Source organism: Podarcis bocagei (assembly GCF_964188305.1).
Source record: "Podarcis bocagei genome assembly, chromosome: 13".
Taxonomy (NCBI): domain Eukaryota; kingdom Metazoa; phylum Chordata; class Lepidosauria; order Squamata; family Lacertidae; genus Podarcis; species Podarcis bocagei.
The window spans coordinates 39,650,560-39,676,581 of NC_138138.1; the positions used below are offsets into that span (position 1 = coordinate 39,650,560).

The 26,022-nt window shown below is 49.9% G+C and overlaps 3 protein-coding genes across 14 annotated transcripts in view; 1 reads left to right on the plus strand and 2 right to left on the minus strand.

The window, feature by feature from the left end:
• Nucleotides 1–188: 188 nt before the first annotated feature.
• Nucleotides 189–9,368, minus strand: IZUMO3 (IZUMO family member 3). Of its 2 annotated transcripts, XM_081168450.1 has the most exons (7): nucleotides 9,010–9,368; nucleotides 8,838–8,915; nucleotides 7,116–7,205; nucleotides 2,410–2,427; nucleotides 2,199–2,279; nucleotides 1,861–1,951; nucleotides 328–455 (listed from the first exon to the last, which is right to left on the minus strand). In XM_081168450.1, the coding sequence occupies exons 1-7, from the start codon at nucleotides 9,233–9,235 to the stop codon at nucleotides 398–400; spliced, it is 642 nt and encodes a 213-aa protein (XP_081024576.1). In that variant the 5' UTR covers nucleotides 9,236–9,368; the 3' UTR covers nucleotides 328–397. The 2 variants fall into 2 exon arrangements, with proteins under 2 accessions (XP_081024575.1, XP_081024576.1); XM_081168449.1 differs by lacking the exon at nucleotides 1,861–1,951 and having other exon boundaries at nucleotides 189–455.
• Nucleotides 7,123–15,059, plus strand: TEX51 (testis expressed 51). 3 transcript variants are annotated; one of them, XM_081168447.1, is made up of 8 exons: nucleotides 7,123–7,229; nucleotides 8,648–8,731; nucleotides 11,573–11,647; nucleotides 11,895–11,984; nucleotides 12,180–12,197; nucleotides 13,193–13,282; nucleotides 14,055–14,121; nucleotides 14,795–15,059. In XM_081168447.1, exons 3-8 carry the CDS (start codon nucleotides 11,584–11,586, stop codon nucleotides 15,033–15,035), a joined length of 570 nt encoding a protein of 189 aa, XP_081024573.1. In that variant the 5' UTR covers nucleotides 7,123–7,229; nucleotides 8,648–8,731; nucleotides 11,573–11,583; the 3' UTR covers nucleotides 15,036–15,059. The 3 variants fall into 3 exon arrangements, with proteins under 3 accessions (XP_081024573.1, XP_081024572.1, XP_081024571.1); XM_081168445.1 differs by lacking the exons at nucleotides 7,123–7,229; nucleotides 8,648–8,731 and adding an exon at nucleotides 9,402–9,686; XM_081168446.1 differs by lacking the exons at nucleotides 7,123–7,229; nucleotides 8,648–8,731; nucleotides 11,573–11,647 and adding an exon at nucleotides 9,397–9,686.
• Nucleotides 15,060–17,987: 2,928 nt separating this feature from the next.
• EPN1 (epsin 1) overlaps nucleotides 17,988–26,022 on the minus strand; it is a 32,315-nt gene continuing 24,280 nt past the window's right edge. For 8 of the 9 annotated variants that reach the window (XM_081168392.1, XM_081168391.1, XM_081168399.1 and 5 more), the window contains 6 exons: nucleotides 24,822–24,908; nucleotides 23,881–24,139; nucleotides 22,887–23,054; nucleotides 22,551–22,652; nucleotides 21,827–22,069; nucleotides 17,988–20,785 (listed from right to left, as the gene is read on the minus strand). In XM_081168392.1, the coding sequence (XP_081024518.1) occupies nucleotides 20,436–20,785; nucleotides 21,827–22,069; nucleotides 22,551–22,652; nucleotides 22,887–23,054; nucleotides 23,881–24,139; nucleotides 24,822–24,908 (1,209 nt within the window). In that variant the 3' untranslated portion in view covers nucleotides 17,988–20,435. The remainder of the gene's footprint in view (nucleotides 20,786–21,826; nucleotides 22,070–22,550; nucleotides 22,653–22,886; nucleotides 23,055–23,880; nucleotides 24,140–24,821; nucleotides 24,909–26,022) is intronic. The other variant, XM_081168393.1, reaches the window with a different exon arrangement.

The window sequence follows — 26,022 nt, forward strand, 5'->3', positions numbered from 1 at the left end:
CTAAAGAGCTGTCACTCACATGGAAGATGGAGCAAGGTTGATTTTTCCTGCACTGGAAGCTAGGGCCCAAACCAGTGGGTTCAAGTTACAAGAAAGGAAATTTCGACTAAACATCAGGAAGAACTTCCTGACCGTAAGAGCTGGAACAAACTCTCACAAAAGGTGGTGCTTGGAGGTTTTTAAGCAGAGGTTGGACGGCCATCTGTCATGGATGCTTTAGCTGAGAAAATCCTGCATTGCAGGGGCTTTGACTAGATGACCCTCGGGGTCCCTTCCAACTCTATGAAATAAGAAGCAAAGATGTTCTTTTCTTCCAAGTGTAAAATTTGTATTTGGTCTAGCCAGCAGAAGCTTACAGATAAGGGAGTCCTGGAAGGGTCCAGCGGCCTCTAACGCCCTAAAGGCGCAGTGCTTTTCGCAGCATCTGCTTCTTGTGCTTGACGCACACCCAGTACCTGGAAGCGTGGGAAGTGTGGTTAGTGGAGGCGGAGAAACTCCTGGGTCTTCTGGGTCCAGAATGGGGCCTGGTCTACACATGGAGGCAGAATGAGGTGGCAGAATGCTGAGATGGCGGAGCAAACTATATCACTTCAGACTGCAGGTGGGAGATGCCATTTCTCTTTTTGAGGCTGTGCACATTTAAAGCTCGTGACTTCTCCCCCCCCCCCAAAAAAAATCCAACAAAGAGTAGGTTAAGAATGCTGGGAATTGTAGTTCTGCGCAGGGTAAACTGCACTTCTCAATATATTTTTTTTGGGGGGGGGAGTCAAGTGCTTTAAATGCATGGTGTGTTCACATCCTTAAATGCTCCTCTGCATTTGAACTCCCTGCAACACAAATCAGAGAGAAAGGCTCAAGACTTGCCCCCCCTTTTTTTGCTGCTTCTTGCTACAATCTCAACATTCTCCAATCTCACATGGCTGCATATGGAGCGACTGGCCAGCATTTCTCAAACATTTTGAGAACTGCCCCCTCCTCCATCTCCGGACTTGAATTTAAACCCAGGTCTGCTTTCTGGAATCCTCTGTATATGCAAATACCTGCACACGGGGGGGGGACCCCAGTCAACTAACTTTCTGAAATTAACAGAAAGCAGAAATTAAGCATGTACTAACTCTGCTTGGATTTGAATATCCTGTGTCCATCAATCAAGTTTTCAAAATCTTTTGGAAATCTGGTGGCAAGAAAGGAGAAGTACAGTGGTACCTCTAGATACGAACGGGATCCGTTCCGGAGCGCCGTTCGCATCTAGAGGTAAACGTATCTAGCGATGGCACGTCTGCGCACGCGTGCATCACTTTTCGCCGCTTCTCCGCATGCACATGACATCATTTTGAGCGTCTGCGCATGTGGCAAAACCCAGAAGTAACGCGCTCCGTTAGTTCCAGGTTGCCACAGAGCGCAACTCGAACACGCTCAACTCAAAGCGTATTTAACCTGAGGTATGACAGTAATAGAAATGAGTAGGAGATTTACTCTGGAAGCTTGAGGTCCAGAAACTAGATTTCTGAAAAAAAGGCAGCCAATGTTCTCAGAAATCTAAATTCCACACCACATTCTATGCTTGTACTCCTTTGAAAGGCCACAGTTCGGTAGTAGCTTCAGTAAGCTCTATGGGTTGCAGGCAGTCCCAGGTCAGTTGACAGAGTCGACAGATGTGGGTCAAGTGAATGGGAGCAGCTGGTAGCAAGAGCTCCTGGGTTCCTTAGGATGGGAGAATGATGGTCTTGTGTACCACAATAGGGTTGGTGCCCAGTGGCTTCTTTGGGAAGGAAGGCAAATGCCGGTCAGGAAACCTGAAAGTTTGGACTCTCGGATTCTACGGGAAAGGGAGGGAACTCTGCAGAGCCATTTACTCACACAAGAACAATTGAGGTCACCAACACAGACTCGCAAACAAAGAAGAGGTAAAGAACAACTTCATTATATTCTGCAAGGCGTCTGTCTTCCACTAGGGGGCAACAGAAACATCCTTTTAGCCTTTTGCGTTTGGCCGGGATGAGCAACCCTCTCTTATCTTGCTCCCTGGTCCAGCCACCCAAATGGAGGCTTTCAAATGGCAACAGGAAGCAAGAGTTACAACACGTGTTGGGAGCCAATTCTTAACAGCCAAGAGTGGAGGCACCAGTGGCTACTTTGTGCACAAGTTTGGGAACAGAAGGCAGAAGCTGGAAGCCCCCCACCCACCTCGGTCTTACCTCCACAGAGCTCTCCATCAAAGCATTGGGTGGCGATGCGTAAGCAGGTCCAGCAGTCCAGGACAGGGCCCTCAGTCACCGCTGCAGAGGGAGGAACAAGGCAGGGATCTGGGGGGCCTCGCTGGTGCATCCAGTTCCAGTCCAGGAGGCTGTGTGGGCAACTTGGGGGGCGGAGGAAGGGCTCTGATGGGGGAGGGAGTCTGATACTTACTGCAATCCTCAGAACAAGCTGAAGGGTGAGGGTGGAAGAAAAGAGAGAGGCCTGGTTTAGAGACATAAAACCCAGACAGAGGGAGACTCACTGAGCTGGCATGCAATTTACAATTATGTTGTAATAAACAGAAATCTGTCGTTATTCCCTTATGGGGGAGACAAGAGCCCTTATAGAGTTCTTTGCAGGTTCTCCATCGGTCGGAGAAAATAACAGAGGCCAACCAGAGAATATTGAGAAGCAAAGCAGCTAGTGAGCCTGATCTTTACTGAACTGTTGCAACAGGGTGCCCCACTTCACACGCAGGGGAAGGAGGAGGACGCCAAACAAAGGTGTGCCCACCCTTATATAGACATTTTAAATTGCCAGCCCTGGAGTCCCAGACCACCCCCAGATACATCATACCTACATCACAGAAAGGGTGGTCTACAACAGAAATCTGAGTGCGTTGTTTACCTCCTGTCTGGCAGGTTACCTGTTAATGCTTACTTGATTGGATACCCTGGGGAGCCTGTCCAGTCTTTTGTAATGATAAATACTTAGTTCCTGAGCCAAGTCACAGGCTCACCCTATTCATACACAGACATACCCCTTAAGACAGGATTTGTGAAGGAAAAGACAATGGGGAGGCTTTTCCATTTTCCTTGACCTTGCAGAGAAATCATTTGGTCAGTTTGGGAGTCAGAATGGTTTCAGGGCTGTTTTCTTGTGCTGCTTCAGACATGTGGTTTATATATTTATGTACATGTTTGCTTGGTACATTTATTTTATATATATATACATATATATATATATGCAGGTTTTGGTGTCTTCGGGTGTCTTCCCGTGTAAGAGTTGGGGTGTCTAGGCGACGTTTCGACGAGGTCTCACTCGTCATCTTCAGGCTGGTGCTTTCGGCTTCTTGTTACTAGAACAGAGCAGGATCTCAGTGTTTGAGTTCCTATAAATACTGTTGAGGGGGTGTGGTGTATGGCCTCCAACGTTCTGGGCAGAGAGGGAGTTCCCAGATTAGTGTGCCTTTTCTTCTTTTGTTCATTAATTACTTGAGGGATATCTTGAGTGATTACTTGAGTGATATTCTGAGTACCACTTAGGAGGGTCATTAGGTGTGGATTAGTTGCTAAAGCTTTCGTGTCTTGACCTCTTGAGCTAGTGAAGAGTTTTTCTGAGAAGATGGCTGTACTGCACTTAGTTGTGCTCTGGCTTGGCTTCGTGTATAGGGGCGAGCTGTGGTTTTGTGCCCTGTGCCAGCCAGATTGCACCCCCCTGCAATCCCTACACAGATCTGGCTGGCACAGGGCACAAAACCACAGCTCGCCCCTATACACGAAGCCAAGCCAGAGCACAACTAAGTGCAGTACAGCCATCTTCTCAGAAAAACTCTTCACTAGCTCAAGAGGTCAAGACACGAAAGCTTTAGCAACTAATCCACACCTAATGACCCTCCTAAGTGGTACTCAGAATATCACTCAAGTAATCACTCAAGATATCCCTCAAGTAATTAATGAACAAAAGAAGAAAAGGCACAATAACCTGGGAACTTCCTCTCTGCCCAGAACGTTGGAGGCTATACACCACACCCCTCAACAGTATTTATAGGAACTCAAACACTGAGATCCTGCTCTGTTCTAGTAACAAGAAGCCGAAAGCACCAGCCTGAAGATGACGAGTGAGACCTCGTCGAAACGTCGCCTAGACACCCCAACTCTTACACGGGAAGATACCCGAAGACACCAAAACCTGCATATATATATATATATATATATAAGCAAAACCTACATCCCGATGACCTACTTGTGAGCTTCGATGTTGTATCTCTCTTCACACAAGTGCCCATTAATGAAGCCTTGACAGCCATTCAAAACAAATACAATCCCCCCGAATACATCCTGGACCTGACCAACCACTGCCTAACCAACACGTACTTCATCCACAATGGACAAAGATACAAACAGATAGAAGGAGCACCTATGGGATCACCCCTCTCACCGGTCATCGCAAATCTGTACATGGAACACTTTGAAACCAATGCTTTAGACAAGTCAGAACACAAACCCAAACTTTGGCTCAGATATGTTGACGACACCTTTGTAATTTGGCAACACGGGAAGGAAAAACTAGATAGCTTCCTCACACATCTCAACAGCCTACACCCCAAAATACAATTCACTATGGAAATAGAAGCCAACAACCAACTTCCCTTCCTTGACGTCCTAATCTACAAAAAACCTGATGGCTCCCTAGGACACACTATCTACCGGAAAAAAACACACACCAACCGCTACTTACATGCACAATCACACCACCACCCTGCACAAATAAACTCCGTAGCCAAGACTCTCATCTCCAGAACCAAACGCCTGGCTGACGAAGACCACTTGACAACTGAGTTACAGAATCTCTCAAATGTGTTAATCGCCAACGGATACCAGCAAAACAGGGTTACGAAGCTAATCCAAAAAGAAACACCCCCCAAAAACCAAGACACAGAAGAAAACAATGGCATGGCCCTCCTTCCTTATATCAAGGGCACCACAGATAAAATTAGCAAAATCCTCCATAAACACAATATCAAAACAGCCTTTTGCACCAACCAAAAAATAGCCAATATCCTCAGAAACCCAAAAGATAAAATCCAGTTAGAAAACCAAGGGGTCTATGAAATACCCTGCAAAGTCTGCCCAGCCACGTACATTGGACAAACAAACAGACGAATAAATGCACGTATCGCAGAACACAAGAATGCCGTCAAAAAAGAAGAAAAAACTTCCTCTCTTTACCAACACATGAAAGAAACAGGACACGAAATTAATTTTGCAGATTCCAAATTGCTCTTTAACATGGAACATCACCACAAGAGAATAATCATGGAAGCCATCGAGATAGAGAAACACCCTCACAACATGAACAAGCGTGACGACACGTCCCGCCTGCCAGACATCTGGAAAATAGCCCTCCCCACAAAAACCGACACCAGAACCAGAGGCACACAGAACGCCATCTCCAATCAACCACACCAGACCCAAACCCAGACCCTCTCCACAGATAAATTACAGATACCATCCAGTAGCCAAACCATAGTGGCACCTCCGGATGCTGCACCCCCCTGCAATCCCTACACAGATCTGGCTGGCACAGGGCACAAAACCACAGCTCGCCCCTATACACGAAGCCAAGCCAGAGCACAACTAAGTGCAGTACAGCCATCTTCTCAGAAAAACTCTTCTCAGAAAAACTCAGAAAAACTCTTCACAAGCTCAAGAGGTCAAGACACGAAAGCTTTAGCAACTAATCCACACCTAATGACCCTCCTAAGTGGTACTCAGAATATCACTCAAGAAATCACTCAAGATATCCCTCAAGTAATTAATGAACAAAAGAAGAAAAGGCACAATAACCTGGGAACTTCCTCTCTGCCCAGAACGTTGGAGGCTATACACCACACCCCCTCCACAGTATTTATAGGAACTCAAACACTGAGATCCTGCTCTGTTCTAGTAACAAGAAGCCGAAAGCACCAGCCTGAAGATGACGAGTGAGACCTCGTCGAAACGTCGCCTAGACACCCCAACTCTTACACGGGAAGATACCCGAAAACACCAAAACCTGCATTCCTGTACCCGTGAAAATCTACGAAAGCATATATATATATACTGTATATATGACCTTAATTTTTTTATTTCAATGTGCAAGGAATCAACTCAAAGTTTGGCACATCATAACCCACCTCTGCCTACCAGTGCCACAGCAATTCAGTTCCCCCTTTTATAACGAAGCTCTTCCTCCAAGTGAGCACGTTCTGCCCAAAAAACAAATATGTATATTTTAAATCTACATCTGGCGCAGCAAGTCACCTGCTCTTTTCTTGCTCCCCCATCTGCAGACCTCACTGAACTGATGATGTTTAATGCAGGAAGTTGTTACACGGTCATTATTCTTGCGTTTGTTATCGTTCTGTATTTAGCCGTATATTTTTATTCGTAGGTTTTATTCCTGGCCATATCTCCAGGGTCAGGGCCCACCCTCTCCCAGGCACTTTGCATGGTGCCTGCAAGGCCCCATCGGTCAGCTGAATTCCTTCAAATGAATTTGGCCTTGAAAGAAGTTTTCTGTTGTAGTCAATAGCACAGGCTGCAGTGTGCACTTTATGGTAGTGATTTTGTGTGTGTGTGTGTGTGTGTGTGTGTGTGAACAAACGTTACACCATTCTGCAAATGTGCCTGTGGTACTGAAAGGATTGACAGTCCCTATCCTCTACCATATATTGTTTTTCTGTTTGCTATATCCATTTGGGCACCTCTCAAGATAATGTAACCAAATTTTGCATGATGGGTCCTGAGATCAAAGCAGGAGCAGGTTTTGTGTCTAAGTTTGGATATAATTGCATGCCATCCTTAATCAGGATTGCGGACTGAATCTTTGAAAACTGCATCGAATTTAACCACTGATTTCGAAAGTGCACCGATTTTGACCGCTGATTTTGAAAGCACGCTGATTTTGTTTCTCATTGTTCCTGAGCAATGCTGGCTACAAGACTGCCAGTAGCGGTATTTTATACATAGGGAGAGGGCACCCCTGGCCCACCCGGAGCCCCAACCCTGACCCCAGGATTCCCGGATAAAGGGGGAAGTGAAGGTCAGGGCAGTGGGTTAGAATAAGAGGTGCTGGGGCCTTTAACTGCCCTGGTTTCCCTTCCCGACTGGTACCGAGGTCGGCGAATTTCTCCAGCGACTGCTGCAGGCGCCTTCGCAGAGATACCCGGAGCTGATACAGAGAGAGTTGCCACAGGAAGACGCCTGAGGAAGGAAACAGAGCTTAAGGTTTGTTAGAGGGAGATAATTCCTAAGATGCTGGGTTAGAATTTTAGTTTGGCAAAGCTGCACAGCACATAAAAAACCTGACCTCTCAAGTTATATTTAGGATTAGGGTTAGTGTTATGTACTGAGTTGAATAGGATCCAAACTGTAGCAGTCTGATTGGTCCTAGAACAATGCAGCAGTATGAATGGTCGGCAGGAGCCACCCAATCCAGCTCCAGATAGAAGTGAATCCACAACCTGATTGGCCTCCAGGAGAATTCCAGAATTAGCCAATCACGTGCAGCCCATTGTGTAAATAATGTATATAAAGCAGATACTTTGAGGGGACTTTCATTCCCTCCTCACCACTATGAGCTGAATAAAGAGCATGAGTATATTTCAGTTAGGAATATACTTGGAATTAATTCTGTCACTAAAATATCAATCCTGGCTTTGTGGACTTCCACCATTGGCTTATCTGGGTTTCAGGCAAGAGTCTCTCCCAAGCCCTTTCTGGAGAAGCAGGGGACTGAGCCCAGGATCTTTCACCTGCAAAAATGGATCTCTGCCATTGAGCTACAGATCTGGGATCAAATCAGGGGTCCCCAACCTTTTTGGACCCGTTTCCTTTGGAAATGGAAGGAACGGTTGGGGCACCAAAAATACCCATTTCACACACAAGAACTGGCAATGTTCAGAATCCCCCCCCCCAAAGTAAAACACATACGCCCTAAACAGCAATAAAGAAATAAAATTAGGGGGCAGGGGCCTTAGCAAACACAAAGAGGAGATTTACGAGGCCCTATAGTCCCCATAGCTGGGGACTTGGGTTAGGTCGTGAGCGCAGGAGATCGGAACTTCAAAGCTTAGGAGAACCACCTAAATATTTGGGTGGTCTCCCCACCCCACTCCCTATGCTGATTTAATAGCTTTATGAGATTCAGCGTTTAAGTAGGACTGGGGAAATTTGTCCATTTTAGTTTCTCTTTTTCTCATTTTTCCACATTTCCATATCAGTTTGCTTTTGCTTTTTTTTTTAAGTCCTCCAGAAAATTTCTCAGCATTTTAGTGTGATTCCCACCCCCATCCCCCAGCATACACCCATTTTTGTGCTATTTTGCCTCACATAAACATTTTGGCAAAGCAATTTCCCCATATAGAATGCATTTCGGTATGCTGTTTTCACTAATATATGCATTCATGTGGAACGCCCTCCCATCAGATGTCAAGGAAATAAACAACTATCTGACTTTTAGAAGAAAACTGAAGGCATCCCTGTTTAGGGAAGTTTTTAATGTTTGATGTTTTATTGTGCTTTTAATATTCTGTTGGGAGCCGCCCAGAGTGGCTGGGGAAACCCAGACAGATGGGTGGGGTATATTTTTATTATTATTATTATTAACAGGCAAAATTAACCCTAGCCTATGTGTCTTCCCACAGATTATTTGGCTGGCGAGCTGCTTTTCAAGATTTGGAGAAGTGCGAATTTGGGGAGACGGCTGTGTTTTCGTAGGCGTAAAATAGGTTAAGTACACATTTCGGCAGAAACTGCATCAAATTTCTAACCTACAACCCAATCCCAATTGCAATCCCATACCCCCAGCTCCTTCTCTCCTTCCCCCCAGCTCACCTTTCCAGGTTTTGCTGCTCTTGATGTCCCTCAACTGACTAATAACATCTGATTTGATAGACATCACTCCTCGGACATCTGCAAAAGAGACATTTGTGGCTGTAACCTCAACCCTTCTCCACCCCGCCCCAGATGTTACAGCCCTGCTGACGCTTCTCTGCTCAGTTCGCACCCAGCACTCGCTCGTGCATCTTTCGGAGGAAGGTGCCGTGCAAGTCAGCAAAGGCCTGGATGTGCCGTTGTATGAGGGCGTCTCGGTCGGGAAGGTCTGCTGGGAGCATTTCCAGCAGCAAGGTGGCCACAGAATCCAAGAAGCGGCGGTCACACTGAAGGCAACCAGCCACCGCTTGGAGGGAGAAGAGCCAAAGGGGGAACACCAGCAGGAACTGGGGTGCCATTGCCTCTTCCCCTACACTGCAGTCGGTGAAAACTCTTCCGTGAAGTCAGGTACCACTGGAAAGGCAACTACCTCCATGACACATGGAAACGTTGCCAAGGAGAGAGAGAGTAAATAGACGGTGCGTTTGGCGCTAGTCTCTGTGATGCTACAACAGGAAGTGATGTAAGAAGCAGGTGAGGAGCTTGGCTCGGAACAAGCACTACCCTAAGCAGGAAGCGGCTCCTTTGTCCTGGCTCCTATGGCCAGGATATCGCTGCTCGGCTGGCTGGCCTGGTCCCTGCCTGTGCAGCTGGCAGCCACATGCCTCCGTTGCTGGCCAGATGCCATTGTCTACTTCGGCTATGACTCCTATTTGCTGCTTGGCCAGGACTCAGAGGCCACCAAAAACCTGGGGAAGCTTTTCATAGGCAGCGCTGAAGACCTCGCCGCCTATGGCAGACACTATTTGGGTACAGAATTAAAAGAAGGCGCAAGCAATGTCCATCGGATACTAGGGAGGAGCTTCTCCACGGGGATGCAAAAGGTCCCCGTTTCTGAACCTCCAAATGGCACATTATCCAGCTCCCCATTTTATTTTATTTTACAATCTGAGTGGGTCGAAAGCATGGAACTTACTTATTTAATTACAGTACAGTGGTACCTCAGGTTACATACGCTTCAGGTTACAGATTCTGCTAGCCCAGAAATAGTACCTCAGGTTAATAACTTTGCTTCAGGAGGAGAACAGAAATCGGGCTCCAGCGGTGCGGCGGCAGCAGGAGGCCCCATTAGCTAAAGTGGTGCTTCAGGTTAAGAACAGTTTCAGGTTAAGAACGGACCTCCGGAACGAATTAAGTACGTAACCAGAGGTACCACTGTACTGCATTTATTTTCTCCAAGGAGCTCAAGGTGGAGTACATGGTTCTCTCGCTCCGTATTTAACCCCCTACAACTCCCCCAGCGAAGTAGGCTAGGCTTCTGACCAGTCAGAAATCCAAGACAGAGGCCATTCTGGGTCTGAAGAAGCACAGCTGCAGTGGGATAATACCCTGAAAAGTACAAAGCTGTTGCTGATTTTGCTAATGACTCAAATGGCTGAAGAGAACAGGTGTCGCCCCTGCTTGCCATGGGGAATCTGTGGCCCTCCAGATGTTATTGGGCTCCAACCAACTCGCATCATCACCCCCAGCCTGTGTTGCCAGTGGTTATGATTGCTGGGAGTTGTAGCCCACCAGTGTTGTGGGGGAGGGGTCACAGGTTTCCCCCTCCCTGGTCCAAGGAACCAAAGAGCCCATGGTCTTGTTGAGCACAATGATAATATGCAACTCTGCTCTGATTAAATTCACCCACATAGATTTCTCGGTTGTCACTGGCTGCAGTGAGCAGGAAGAGTTGGGCAGCAGAATATCATCTGGCGAGGGGAGAGGAGGCTGAAGTTATAGCAGTGGGCGGAATGGATGATGAAGACAAGTTGAAGCCATCTGCTCCATTTTGTATAGCGTCCCTATACAACACCCTGTGTGCAGCAATCTATTTCATTATTTTCATTTGGGTAATTTATACAAGGCTTAACATTTTTGACAACACCTAGAAGTGGCTTACGAAATGCCATCAGATGCTACAAATCAAAATACAGTCAGAGCCATTATTAAAGCCCGTATTTTAAAACAGCACAGTCGAACAGGATTTTCTTATTGGAAGCACTTTTGTGGTTGGAGTTTCAGGGATGCAAACTTCCATATGGAACCCATACACCATAGCAAACTTGGCACCCACTTTCCCTCCCACAAGCTGTGAGAATGCGCATGGGCCTCCTACATGCGACTCTATGTGGCGTCATTTAGAGCACATGAAAACAGTGTCCTTAAGAACTGTCAGGGTTGCTCAGCGGCCTCCCCAGGGCTCCTCAACAAGATTGGGAACGGCAGATGAGCTACCATTGCTGATTTCCCATTGGAACCTGCACCCTCGGGGAAATATTTTAACATATTCCAGGGTGCCGTCTCAGCAGGAGGCAAAGCCAACATCTACCTGGCCTGGTGGCTTCCCTGATTAGACTGGGAGTGCCGCAGAAGTAGCCCCAAAATATTCAGGGATGCTCAGGGATCCCAGGCACACCCACAGGTCCTTAGCAGACAGCAGGCATGTAGAAAGGATTCCTGCAGTTAGGGGTGAGTTTCTTCCTCAACTGCCTCACCTGCATGCACGGTTACCCTCACCCTTTCTCGGTCCTAAAGGCCAGGATTGCTGAGGCATTCAAAGAACACCAACTTAGGTTCCACCGTGTGGGAGGGTGTGCAAAACGGAGAATTAGGAAAGATTCCGGTATCATTGTTTTGGTTTGTTTCCTCTGCAGAACGGGAACATATGGAGCGTGAGGCTGGGACTCTCTTTCTCCACCTTGAACAGATTATCAAGAAGAGTGGGAAAGGTAGTTGTTGTTAGCCTGTCCTCCTCTTCCTTCCAGACTTGCCTGCAGCACAACTATGCCAGGGAGCCATTGATTGCCATTGCAGTAGCTCCTAACCCACACACGCAAACACAAAATACCCCCAAACCCTCCTTCTCTCATTCCACCCCTTGGTGGCCCCAATTAACCAGGCAATTGATCAGGCACTAACCCTTCTGCTGAACTCAAAAGCCTTGGCTTCCATCGACCCATTTCTCTTTCCCTACAGATCATGGCAGCCTTATGAGGGAGGCAGAGGAGGAAAAGAAGAATTTTGTCAAGCGATTGGAAGAGGCATCTAAGGCCTTTGTGAAAGAAGGTAAGTGCTTGAGGGCAGAACCTCTGGTCAGAGGCATACAGCTGAGGGAGAACGTGGCCCACACATCATGGAGGTGACAGGGTTTTGGAGGTGACCTGTTGGGTAGGGCAAGATAGGGCCATGGAGTCCTGTGAGTGGGAAGCGATCGCCTTTCTTTAGTGCTCATGCCTTTGTTTTTCTCTTTTATATCCACAGTCTGCAGCCTTTCCTGTGGTGAGTCCGTCTGTCCAAACTAGAGGGGCATCTGTCTGGCCATATGGTGTCTGCTGCTTTTTTTTTTTTAAGTGTCCGTTTTGTGTGTTTGTTTGTGTGTGTGTGTGTGTGTGATGCCAGTTATAAATGGTGGATATCCATTCCTTGCAGCCCCAGGAAAAAGAAGGTAGTAACCAGTTCAGGAATAAAAGAAAACGATCTCATCCAGGGATTGTGTGTGCAAATGCAGGTTGGCACTGTTATCCGTGTTAGTGCTTGTGAAGTCAAAGAGGAGACTTTACTGGTTATCTAAATTCATTGCCAGTTTTGTGCCCTTGAGGTGGTTCAGGTATACCACCAAACCATGATTTTCACTAAGTACACACTCAGATTTGAAACTACCATGTCCACACGTGCAGGGAAATAAACAACAACAACAACAACAAACAACAACAACAACAACATTATTATTATTTATACCCCGCCCATCTGGCTGGGTTTCCCCAGCCACTCTGGGCAGCTTCCAACACAATATTAAAATACAGTAATGCCTCAAACATTAAAAGCTTCCCTAAACAGGGCTGCCTTCAGATGGCGTCCAAAAGTCTGGTAGTAGTTGTTCTCTTTGACATCTGGTGGGAGGGTGTTCCACAGGGCAGGTGCAGAAGGCCCTCTGCCTGGAATAATTCCAAATAATGGAAACCATTCTTTGGGTAGTTTCTCGCTGTCCCCTGAAGAATATCTAGCTGCTATCTGAAGCAGCAGCTTCCAGGACGGGATCAGCATTCCAAACCATGGTTTGTTGGTTCATAGGTGACACCAAACCTTAGGTTTCATACCACGTTTCAGCTCCTGGTTTGATGGTCGTTCTCAAATCATAATCTGCCGACTTGATTTGGTCCAGACATCATGACAAACCATAGCTTGGCATGACATCTGAATCAACAAGAGATTGGCAGAATGTTCAAAAGATGCCATTGTCTAATGAAATCCCCTTTTCCCTGACATTTCCACAGCCAAGTCCCGGTTCCGACCCTACGAAGTGGCACAGTGTTCAAACTGCCAGCTTATCAAAGTTTCCTGCCTTGACCCCTTTGTATGTGCAGGTAACTTGTCTTTCTATACCTCTATCCCTCAACGTCTCCCTCCAGTCACAGCATCTCTCACTACTCTCTGTACATGTCAGTACAAACTGAGAGCCAACGTGGCCTGGGGCACTTCAGCTGGAGCCTTGAATACCCTAATTGGGGCCCATCTCCTTTACTTTTGCCTAATTTGCTCTGTAGCTATCATGTAGACATTGGGGTATGTATCAATATTAATAATCCTTAAAGGGTAAAGGGACCCCTGACCATTAGGTCCAGTCGTGGCCGACTCTGGAGTTGCGGCGCTCATCTCACTTTATTGGCCGAGGGAGCCGGCGTACAGCTTCTGGGTCATGTGGCCAGCATGACTAAGCTGCTTCTGGCGAACCAGAGCAGAACATGGAAACACCGTTTACCTTCCCGCTGGAGTGGTACCTATTTATCTACTTGCACTTTGATGTGCTTTCGAACTGCTAGGTTGGCAGGAGCAGGGACTGAGCAACGGGAGCTCACCCCATCTCGGGGATTTGAACCGCCAACCGTCTGATCGGCAAGTCCTAGGCTCTGTGGTTTAACCCACAGCGCCACCCACATCCCTTTTAAGAATCCTTACCTTCATGCAAAAACGGTACTTGGCGGTTTTCTGGTGGTTTTCTTTGTCCAAGCACAGTGAACCTGTTTTTGGCTACAAGTGCCCTTAGGATGCTGTTGATGCAGGTCTTCACCATGGTCCCACCTTGGTCTCTCAAAACTTCTGCCTTCTCAAAAATGTTATCCTGTTCCTTTTGCACAGGGCCCAATGTTATTGCAGCAGTGCTGGTGCCACTTCTGCTCTTGCTTGGTATAGGAGCAGCATGGTGGTAAGTTCATGAATATTTAGTCTTTGTGGATATGTGTAATTTATTCATTTTTTATTTTTGCAAAACCGTAGCTCAACTCCAGGGCAGGGAGAACTGGGCTACACAGCAGAGTCTTAGAATAGCATCAAAAGTATGGATGGGTAAATGTGGTCCTCCAAATATTTCGGATGTTTGTTACTCCCATCAGCTGCATCCAGCATCACTGAGAGCCCAGAGGAATGTTGGGAATTGTTGTCCACGGATTCTCCACCCCTGGCTTAGGGGAACGAGCCAAGGACTCAAAATAGCCCTCGTTCAAACCTATTCCATACCATGAAGGTCACATCCATGCTGTTCCTTTCAAGCACATGGCTTCCCCCAAAGGGTTCTGGGAACTTTGGTTTACCCCTCACACAGCTCGTTGCCAGGATTCTCTGGGGGAAGCCATGTGCTTGAAATGTATGGGATGGATCAAGCTGAAGTCACCTGGCAAGACAGCTTGAGCCTCAATCCTCTTTCTGCGGGAGACAATGTATGCAAAACCCTTTGAACGTTGGAAGCACTTATTAATTAATTAATTAAAATTAATATTATTATTATTCCATCAGCTTTCGCTGGCTGCCTGGGAATGAGCAGCAAAACTAAAACAGATGTCTTGCCATGCTCTTAAGGGAGTTCCTCTCTTTATCCGCAGGTATCGCCGTCGCAAACAGAAGGAGCAAGGAAAAGACAAGTCTTCAGGAGATGAGGACAGCTCAGAGAGTTCTGAGTGGAGCTCTGATAGTTCAGAGAAGGCGGATGCCAATCCAATATATGCAGAAGTTCCAAGCACCCCCATATATGCTAATGTCCCAGCACATGCTGATGTCCCAACATATGCTAATGTTCCAAACCCTCCAGAATTCACCATCCCAAGCCCTCCACCCTTTGATTAAATAGTTTCCAATGGTGATTTTCCATCAGGTCTGTGCTCGCAACATCACTTCCTCTTTGGGCGTGAAGCGATGAGCACAGAACCAAAGACAGCAGGCATGTGCAAATGAGGAATAAACAGAACCACCAGTCAAGACAGATCTTCCAATGTCCACCCCACATTTCAATGGGGACAGCTCACATAGTCAGTCATCCAGCTACCGAGGAGCAATCCAGCAAGGTACATGAATGTGCGAACCAAACGTTAAATCGCATGTGTACACTTGGCCCAAAGCAAACCCCATGTATCCTGTCTAGTCTTGAGGCCTCACCTCCAAGGTCTTTCCATCATGAAGTGGGGGCTGGTTGGATACCTAAGGTTGATTATTCAAGGCTATCAACCAACCATCTTTGGGGCAGTACTGATATAGCCCATTTTTCCCTAAACCAACCCAACCCGAAACTGATTGCAAACTTAGCTTGCTTATATATTCACTGGGTTAAGTCAAAAGGCAGGAGTGGAAACAGGCAAGTTATGGCACAATGAGTGGATGGAGGGGTGTGCAGAGTTAATGGCAGAGTTGCTCTCTGGTGGGTGGAAGCCATGGTTATAGATACAAGCTACACAATGACCTGTGAATGATTCAGGGTTCCAAGCACTGGGAGTAGCTTGAGTGAAGTGGACTTCCTCTTCCTGCAGCCGGCAAGGCAAGTTTATATCGGAGAACTGCTGTAAAGTAGCTGTAAAGGATTTGTGAACCATAAGGTTGCAAGTTCATACCTCAAAATCCACCAGCCCCTCTGCGACTCAGATAGGCTAATAATATGTGGTCTGGCCTTATTAAAGGTAAAGGGACCCCTGACCATTTGGTCCAGTCACAGACGACTCTGGGGTTGCAGCACTCATCTTGCTTTACAGGTCGAGGGAGCCAGCATACAGCTTCTGAGTCGTGGCCAGCATGACTAAGCTGCTTCTGGTGAACCAGAGCAGCACACGGAAATGCCGTTTACCTTCCCACTGGAGCAGTACCTCTTTATCTACTTGCACTTTGTGCCTTTCAACTGCTAGGTTGGCAGGAGTAGGGACCGAGCAATAGGAGCTCACCCCATCACGGGGATTCAAACTGCCAACCTTCTGATCTGCAAGCCCTGGGCTCTGTGGCTTAACCCACAGCACCACCTGCATCCCTTGTAACCTGACCTTATTAGGTTGCTGCAAATACTTAGGGTAGGAGTGGGTAACCTGGGGCCCTTCAAAGTGTTACCGGACTCCAGTTCCCATGAGCCCCAAGCTAGCAAGGCCACGTTTCAGGAATGGGAGCTGTAGTCCAACAATATCTGGAAGGCATGAGTTTGGGTCAAGTGTCACTGTATTGTATCCTCTCTGTATTGCAAAGGAGTGGCTAGGGCAAATTCAGGATATGAGAAAGAACAAACTTGAGAGAGGAACCAGCAGCTTGGTGCCCTTGATCTTGAGGCCTTATTTACATAGGCAACAGAATGAGGTAGCGGAATGGGTTGTACCACTTTGAATTACACGTATGCGGAACAGAGGTTGTTAGAAAAAAAATATATATTCCCACGTGTAAACAGAATACAGCACTAGCAAGTAGGAATGGCCACATGCTCTCCAGCTAGCTTGATTTGCAGGGACCTTTATGGATTTTAAACAAGCGGGGGAAGATATAAAAATACCACCCACCTGACGTAGCGTATGCGTTGGTTAAGCCCAGGCTACCACTTCAGCTTGGTTTCATAGGTAGGCCAAGGCTCTTCTCCTAACAGACAGCAAATGAGCATGGCTGAAGCATCTATATGGCGGCTGAGGAAGGCATCCTGCAACACTCCCGGGTTGAGAATGCTAGCCAGGCTCTCAATTATGGAGAGGAGAAAAGGTGTGGAAAGGGAATAGCCTTTCCTCTAATTGGGTCCAAAGGGACTTGCTGCCCACACCCAAGGCATCATCCCTTCCCTGAATGGTTACATAATACATGCTTGCAGGTTATTTCAAGCCACTGCCCCTTTAAGGTGCCAGTATGAATTGCTCCCACATCACAGGGAGCATAATCATTCAGCCCCCAAGCCCACCTTGCGCCTTATCGTATGCAGAGGAACCTAATCTGCTAACAGAACCAGCCTGCAGCACAGACAGGGCCATAAATCACTCACGAGGCAATCCAGTGGCCCATTTTGCCTACAACAACCAGTGCTATTTGAACCCAAAGCACCCTCTCAAGGTCCCAAGAGATACTGGGAGGAAATAGCAAACCCTTGTAAGACTGCGAGCAAGCACATCCAATCTCAAGTCTTTTGTCTGTATACACTTCCAATGCACACTGGACAAAATTAAATCAGATTTTTCTGGTGTGTGTGTGTGTGTGTGTGTGTGTGTGTGTGTGTAGAGTGGGGTTGGAGTCTGGAAGGAGCTTGCCCACTCAGATCTCCGACACCTGGGGAGCCCCACATTTGTTACCCCCATCTTAGCCAGTCCTAAGAGTTATTGGTGGAAGTCACTTGTTCTTCTGCCTAGGGATGACTTACTGGTGTGGGTGCAGGAGGAGGGTGACTTCATGTTCTCATATTTCTGTGGTTCTAATCCTAACTTACCTCGACATTTCCACCATCAAAGCCCTCCGGCCTCTGATTTTGTACAAGGGGAGCTCAAAACAAAGGGGTGTGTCATCTCAGGAGAGGCTCAGTCTCGTAGGATTCACTGCATAGGAAAATGATGGCCTAAGTCAGGGATGGAGACCCTGCCGCCCTCCAGATTTTCTAAGGTGCCATTTCCAGTCGCTCTGAGCCAGCACGGCCAGTAGTGAGAGATGTCAAGAGTTGTAGCCCAGCAACAATCGCGGGGCAGGGCAGCACACAGGCTCCACATTCAAGGTTGAAATGATGAACATCGCCCTCATCTTCCTCCCGCCCGAGCCCATCTCTGCCCTTCTCCCTCAAAAGCAAACCCAGGGGCCAAAGCCTTTGGGTGCCATAGAAGAATTTCCATTTATTTCATTTCATTAATAGCATTTTTCTGATGCATACCAGGGTAGGCTTGGGGGTCGGGGTGGGGAAGATAACGGAAGGGATGGGGTAGAGCCAAGAGGGGGAGGGTCACATACAGCCACTCTTCCCCACCCCAACCCCTTGACCAATGACACAATGATTCTGCAAATATACTGACTGGTGTCGGGAGGAAATTATCCCCTGGCATGATTGGGGTTTTTTTTGGGGGGGGGGTGGCGGCAGCAGCAGGGAGATGTAGGATGTCCCACCCACTTTAGAAACACAATTGCAAGAGATTTGGGGTGGCAGAGGGTGGGGGAAGAATGAGGGATTTAGCAGATTGTCCTGGGTGCTAATGAGTAAGCGCCCCCACCCCCTGTAGCATAAAATAAGAATCGACAATCACTTACAGCAGCAACACATATACACATACACGCACGCACGCACACAAACACGCACACGCAGCCTCGGACCCTCCCTTTCCCCACAAGCTGTTGGCCCCCAAAGGGCCAGAATCAGCCCACCTCCCCATCTCCCCCCGCCCTCCCTCCTTCAACAAGTCTTGAAGAACGGTGGGGGATTCTTCGCTGTGCTGCGCTGTCGGAACGGATGGAGGACTCCGCTGTTTTACAAGTCAAAGATGGCACGTCCTCTCTGGGGTCTCAAGTGGGTCAGCAGTGGGAGCAACACCCCCAACCCCGCAAAAAACCCTACACATGCACACAAAGGGGGAGGTTGCAGCAGGAAGGGGAGAAAAGTAGGTCACGTGTGGAGAGTGGACGGCTCAGACTGCATTTGATCACCCCCTGTGCGAAGAGTGCTGCAAAGTGGGGTCCACGGGTTGTGGGTGTGGCTGCGTGTCCTCTCCTCTCCCCACCCCCCGGCTCCCTTTTCAAGCAATGCGCACTGTTGGCATAAGAGAAAGAGAGGGAGAGGGAGAATTTCCTCCTCCGCAGGGACGTTGTTGCTTTGTCCACACTCATCGTCCGAGTCCTCACCCTTGCCTGCTGCAGTCCAGAAATGGAGAAGGGCGGCTGGGCTTTACAGATCCCCTGCCGTTCCACATCTGGCAGGGGGCCTTTGGCTGTTTCTGGGCTTCCACAAAGCAGGCCAAGAGAGAGAGAGAGACTCAAATTCTGCAATAGTCCCCCCCTCCCTCCCCGGACACGTTGCTGTTGGAAAACGTTTTCTTTTTTTAAGGTTCTCAAGAGTATCGATCCTCCGATGGCTTCCAGGTTCCTTCTTCACAGCAGGCTGTGTTGGCTGTTCCAAGTCCCCACCCCCAGAGGTGTGATGCGCCGATAGGGCTCCACGATCCTTGCAAAACGAAACAAAAATGGTGGCTCCCTTCGGCCCGGGAGTCTGCAGAGGGCAGGCGGCAAAGTGTAGTGGTGGCCTCGTCGCCCTGTGAGGAATGATGGTCCAGCCCCCCTTTCCAGATCCAGCTTTTGGTCTCTGACCGCAGATTAGTGGTATCCCGCCTGGCCCCAGAGACGGAAGAGACAAGTATTCCCAGTGTCTCAACCGTTCCCAGGTGTAGTGAAGGGGGTTCACTGACGTCGCCCCCTTAGTGGAAAAAGAAGAAGAGGCAGAGAAGGGCTGGTCCCAGCACAGGGGTGGGGCAGGAGGGGATGGAGATGTAACCAAACATCTGGAAGGGAAGTGGGGGAGTGCCTACCAAAATAAAATCATAATTTAAAAGGACAGTGTCCATCTGTCTCTCCCCCCCCCCCACTACCCACAAGGAAACTTTGTTTGGAAGGGCCTGGGAGGCAGGTAGAGGCACATGGCCACTTCTCTTCCTCCATCCCTTCTGCAAAAGGGAAGAGAGAGAGAAAGAGAGAGAGACTTATGAAGGAAGGTGTGGGAGGGGTTGACCAAAATAGGATAATCCCCCCTCGCCTTTCAACATGGGAAGGGTTTCTGTGGCCAGTACGGGAGAGGGCACAAAGAACAGCAACAACAACCACCTGCCTTTGGAGAAGACCCACGCACACACCCCTCAATGCCCCCCACAACTCTAGATCTGTTGTTGGTTCGTAGTTCCCTCCCCTCAAATGTGACGCTGAAACCTCAACTTGAGTTAGAGAAGGGAGCTGCCCCTGCTGCCGACAGAGGACAGCAGAAATGGGGTCTCCCAGCTGCCCTGAAGAGCAGCGGGGGAGGGGGAAGGAGGAGCTCTTCAATTAAACCCCCAAACCAAAACCCAAAAGAGAAAAAATTAAGTCCACCCTACCCCCAACATGGGGGTGGAGGAGCTCGCAGTAAGGACTTAAGTCTCTTCCCTTCCTTCTCTCTGCCCCCGCCTTCCCGGCTGCCCCGTTTTGTGGGAGGAAACTAAGGGCCCCCCCTTTGCAAACTGGGAATGTGGGGGGGGGGTGACAAGGGGGTGTCATCCCCACAGGGCTAAAAGATCCCCCTGATTATAGCAAGAAGGGGTTGGTGCTGCCCATGGAGGCGGCTGAGGTGCTGCTGGGGACGACGCCAGTGGGCGGCAGGCTCTGGGGGGGCAGGCCCATGGCAGGGAGCCCCATAGTCGGGACAGCGCCCAAAGGCTGCACCCCCACCATGGGGGAAACGGAGGCCAGGGGCATCCCGGGGGCCATGGGGGAGACAGAGACCATAGGAGCTGTGGCAGGGAAGGCAGGGGGCGCCGGCTGAGACAAAGGGAGGACCGGACTGACGCGGAGCTGGTTGAGCGAAAGCGGGGCAGCAGCCGTCGCCTGGAAGGGGTTTGTAGTTGAGGCAGACGCGGCTGGGGCTGGGGCTGAACCTGCAGCGGATGATAGAGGAGAGAGAAAGGAGGAGGAGGAAGAAAAACAAGTTAAAAGGAACCCTGAAGTCCTGGGCCAATGTCTCCCACCCTCAACTCTCAGGAGCCTTGGTTTCCTCTGCAGCCCCATAAAACATTATCAAGCTCTGCAGGATCAGGCCAGTAGCCCATCTAGTCCAGCATCCTGTTCTCACAGTGGCCTGAGATTCCCAGAAGCAATTGTGGCTAGCAGCCATTGATAGCCTTGTCTTCCATGAATTTATCCAATCCTCTTTTAAAACCATGCCAGTTGACGACCATCACTGCCTTCTGTGGGAGCAAGTGACAGTGTTTAACTACGCACTGAAGCACGGAGAAGTATGTCCTTCCAGCTCAAGGAAGGCCTGGCTTAAAGCAAAGAGGACTTGTCTCATTTGCACCTTATAAACAAGGTCAGTAATACTGAACTGACCTGTGGCTCCTACATCCAAATCTACTGCATGAGCCTCCAAGGAGCCAGAAGTTGTGCTTCCCAACCTCCCCGCTCCAAGCTCAAACATCAGGCTGGGAGCAGGACAGGGCAGTATGGAGTAGTAGAGGAGGTTTGCGCATGTTTGTGAAGCAAGTTTCTAGGCCTCATGGCTGTGATGTTATGCATGAAGGTGCTGGGCAGAAGATTTCTGGTGGGTAAGGTGGGGTCTCTGCCTTGCATAAACCCTCATCGCAACAATGAGACTCAATGTGGCGACATTACACAAAATAAGCCGCACAAACCAACTTCACCTGCAAATTTCTCCCTGGTTTACCCTGGAAGAGATTTTTAAGCCAATCAAGAGGTTTGCTTTTAATCCTGCTTCAAAACAGCAAGCCCCATAAATAGGGGGCCAGACAAGAGAGTCCTGGCAAGAGCTTCCTGCCCAACTAGATTCATGCAGATATAAGAAGACGTGGTTCTTTCCCTCCCCGTTCTGACTTGTATGACTCAGCCAAACAGAACTAAGGAGATATCCTTCTCTCTGCCCTGCTTGAACCCCCAGAGTGCCCTGGCCCCAGAGCACTTACCAGGGGCTAAGAAGGGGTTGGAGGCCTTTGCAATGCTAGAGGCAGTAGAAGGCTTGCTGACCAGGGAGTCCAGGTCGACGAGGGCAGCGTTGGGGCCCAGAAATGACTCTGGGGTTTTCCGCGTTGGCTTGGAGATCTCGGGCAGCGACCCGCCCATGGAGGCCATGTCAAAAGTGTTGGGGCTGTCAGTGCCACTGCCGGGTCGGCAAATGGGCACCTCCCCGGCTAAGAGGGACAGCTCACCTAAAGAGGGAGGGAGAGAGAGAGATTGGTGGGGGCAGACAGGAAAGAGTGGTGAGAGAAGGGAATGGAAGATGCAGAAGAGCACAGATCAAACATGGAGGGAAAAGACAAAGGCCAACAGAGATACACCCTTCGGTTTTTGCAACAGTCATAGGCACACGCTCCCAATTCGAATCATGCAAGGGTCAGACAAGCTCCAGGATAAAGAAGCCGGAAAGAGGGGGGGGGGAGAAGGGGAGAAAGAATGAAAGAAAGAGACCCCTCTTCAAAGTACATGCAGGAAAAAAACTGGTCCGTGGGGTGTCACTTCTGAGCTGAGTTTGGCTGACCCAAGAAAGGGCAGAGGGCAATGCCAGGAACCGCTGCCACCCAGTCCCGGGGGTCGAGAGTAAGGAAAGTGGCAGGCAAGAGACAGGGACATGCAGGGCGAAGTGGAGGTGCAGAGGTGAGAAGGCGGAGCCATGCAGGGAGCAGGGCTCACCTGTGCTGCTCCCGGATTTGGGCAGTGCCGGGCGCAGGCTGTCGAAATCAGAGAACTCGTCCCCATCCCCGGGGCTGCCAAACTGCTCAAAGCCTCCGCCAGCTGGAGGGGAGGGACAAGGCAGAAGGGGGAAGGGGGTGGGCCAGCAGGGTTAACAGGAGAGCAAGGGCGGAAGGGACCCATTCCCCGCAGACTCACACAATCCTGCGCTGGGGGTCCGTTCCCTGCATCTCGTTCGTGGGGATAAGGCACCCAGGAGCCCCAGTTCCCAGCTGGCCTGACCCAAGCCTCCCTCCGCCAAGCCAAGGGGGCTCAGGAGCCCTCGCTGTCCCTCACCTGCTGTGCCGTTCGTGCTGGGCTTGGAAGGGGAGCCACCCCAGGGATCAGAAAACGTGGATGCCGGAGCCCAAGGATCGGGCGCTGGTTTCCCTTGGGACGTGGGAGCTGGTCCAGATGACCATGGATCTGTGGGTGGTGCTGCCGTGGTCCCAGAGGAACCTCCACCTGGGGGAAACATCAAGCGGGTCAGACTTCATCAATGTCTGGGGAAACAGCCTGTCCGCTGTGCATCAGGACGGACGTGTATGCGTTTGTGTTACACCTAGGAGTCCCAGGTTGACGCAGACAGAACGGTAATTTAGTTCTCTGTGGCCAGTGGGCGTCGTGCCTGAGATGGTAAGAAAGCTCTGCGACGAGAGATCCCTGCATCTTTGCGAGGTTTGAACACTCACAGGGAGCTGCTGCCTTATACCGAATCAAACCGCTGGTCTTTCTAGGCCAATGATGTCTGGCAGCAGGCCTCAGGTGGGAGTTGTGTTCCCATCAACTGATAGTTTTAGCTGGGGTGGGGTGGGGGGTGGGTGGCCCAAGGAAGGAACCCGGGACCTTCTAAGCACAAAGCAAATGTTCTTACCATGGAGCCACAGCTCCTCTCTGGCAAATAAAATAACACCACCCATCAAACAGGGTCAAATGATGAATTGCCTACTAGTAAAAAGAAGGAAGGGAAGGGAGAGTCTAGAAAGGAAAATTGCTGCAGAGCCGAAGCACAAGAGTTATTATTTAAATGTATATCCTGCCTGTCTTCCACCACACAGCAGAAGGGGGTAGACAGAGAGCTAGCTGAAGTGGTGATTTCCACCTTGGAAGGCAGAGAAAGCCATAAATGCCCCATAAAATGTATCTTTTTTCCTGGTAGGGGGCAGGAGAGAAATGAGTAAGTGAGGAAGGTCGCCTAAACCCTTTCAGTTAACCTGATTTTAAGCAAAAGGCTTAAATGCTGAATCATGTTTATCATATCCTGATCCGTTCCGTCACTTCTCGCTCTTACCTTCAGGTTTCCATGGGTCACTGCTTGCAGCCGGGGCACCTCCCCATGGGTCTGGGGGGGCTGCAGGAGGCGCCGCAGAGGCCCCCCACGGGTCTCCTGTAGGGGCTGCTCCGGTAGCAGATGGTCCCCATGGGTCAGTGGGAGCTGCGGATACAACTGGGGCAGAGCCACCCCAGGGGTCAGCGGGAGCAGGAGGGCCGCCCCAGGGGTCCGCAGTGGGAGGGGCGGTGAAGACCTCCGCAAGATCCATGAGGGATGACTGCATGTGGGGCAGGTGGGGAAGGAATGTGGGAGACAGGCAGAGTGGGGAATTAATCACGTCTCTATTGTCCCATTTGGAAAACAGCGACAACCCCCCCCCCAACACCGCCACGCCCTCCGCTTTATAACACCCCAAGAGCAAGAATGGCATAGTGGTTAGAGTATCAGCCTCGTCTACCTCATAGATTACTATGGGTGGGTAAACACTGTACCCCCATTTTGAGCTCCTTGAAAGGAAAGGTGGGGTATATCTCTATCTCAAAAGAATAAATAGTGCAGGCCAGTGGTTAAGAGTGCCAGATTAGGCCCGGGGAGGTCAAGGTTCAAATCTCCACTCAGTCCCTGGGTGGTCCTGGACTAGTCTCTCTCTCTCTCTCTCAGCCTAGCTGAATTTACAGGGCTCACAAGAGGCAAAAAGGGGTAGGGAAATCTACGTACATGGGAGGAGAAAATGGACAACTGTCATATGGTTAGTACCCAGAGCACCTCCTTGGCAGGAAAAAATAAAAATAACAGTTTCAGATGGAAATTAAAGTGCTACCTTGCAGGATCGGACCAAGGCCTGAGCACCTGGCAATTCTGCCTCCAACAATGACCCCCCTTACTATTCTCCCCTCCCCTCCCTGCCCCAGGTACCCATCCAGAGCCACCTGCCCGGACCCTGCCTGCTCCACCCTCACCTCCTCCTTGGCAGGCACCGTCTCCTTTTTGCTCTCCTCAATGGCCATCTGGAGTCGTAGGTCATCCCCACGCCGGATCCGCTCTTCCTGCAAGGGGATTGTGGGAGGGACAAGAGGGCATCAATAGCGATCGCGGGTCAGGGGCAAAGCATTCACTCACCTTCAGGAGAGACAGGCAGTGCGGAGGTTTCATGGCCCAGCCTGGCGCCCGCCTGACACTTAGGGCCAAAGCCACCCTCCCCAGCTAGGAAGGATTGTGCTGGCTGGGGCTGGTGGTTTTGGTGCAGGGCAACAGGCTGGGCGAGGGCCTGCTGTAGGCCGTGTGCCAGATGATGCTTCAAGCAGCCGCCACTACGATTCTGTCCAACTCAGGTGGGCAATCCGGAGAGCCAAGGAAGGAGCCAAGGGCTGCCCAGCTCCTCCCACCCCCACCTCTTCATGGGAGCCCTGATTCGCCCCCCCCCCGCAACCCCCCTTGAAAATGCAGGTGCCCAAGTGAACAGCACCTCGTCTACATTTGCCTCCCTTCTAGGCATTCTGGCTCCAAGACCACCCGCCCCCAATGCTGAAGTGGCTTGGCCAGCCTTTCTGTTCTGGCGTTTCCCCTTAACTTCTCCCTTCCTCCACGCTGCTGGTTGAAGCTAGTAAGCTCCACTCGCAAAGGGAGAAAGCGGAAGTCTTCCTCTCTCCTTACCCTCAAGCTCTAACCAGGCCTTTGCCAACCTGGTGTTTTGAACTAGAACTCCCATCTGCCCTGGCCGGCCCGGTTGGGGCTGATGGGAGTTGTAGTCTGAAACATCTCAGGGGGCCAGCTTGGCAAAGCTGCTCCAATCTGTTAACTACCACCTTCCTCATCCTCCGCTAAATATCCACCCACCCCAAAACTCCCTTACTCCAAGGGATGGCCTCCCCTTTCCAGCCAGCACTCCTGGCCCCCATTTCCTCATGGCTCAGGAAGCTCCGCCTCCTCCTCCTCCTGTCCATTGCCTCCGTTCCACAGAAGACGCACGCAACACCCGCCTCAGCAGGCGCCAGCGACCCATCGCCTCTCGAAGCAGCAGGACACGCGGACTGACCTGTCCTCCCTTCCGGGCCTCCCTCGGAAGGGGAAAGGCACCTCGGGAAATCTTGACTCTACACAGCGGGACAATTAAAGAGGTCTAAAAGTGAAAAATGGAGACACGGCACCCCTGTTGCCATC

Excerpts from the sequence above, each read along its gene's own strand:
- IZUMO3 (XM_081168449.1), bottom strand. The coding sequence starts at position 9,235 with ATGGCACCCCAGTTCCTGCTGGTGTTCCCCCTTTGGCTCTTCTCCCTC. Across the intron at positions 8,916-9,009 it reads GATGCACGAGCGAGTGCTGG|ATGTCCGAGGAGTGATGTCT; the intron begins GTGCGAACTGAG and ends TCTCTTTTGCAG. Across the intron at positions 456-2,198 it reads TGATGGAGAGCTCTGTGGAG|GTACTGGGTGTGCGTCAAGC; the intron begins GTAAGACCGAGG and ends CCACGCTTCCAG.
- TEX51 (XM_081168445.1), top strand. The coding sequence starts at position 9,476 with ATGGCCAGGATATCGCTGCTCGGCTGGCTGGCCTGGTCCCTGCCTGTG. Across the intron at positions 11,648-11,894 it reads TATCAAGAAGAGTGGGAAAG|ATCATGGCAGCCTTATGAGG; the intron begins GTAGTTGTTGTT and ends CTTTCCCTACAG. Across the intron at positions 13,283-14,054 it reads TGACCCCTTTGTATGTGCAG|GGCCCAATGTTATTGCAGCA; the intron begins GTAACTTGTCTT and ends CCTTTTGCACAG.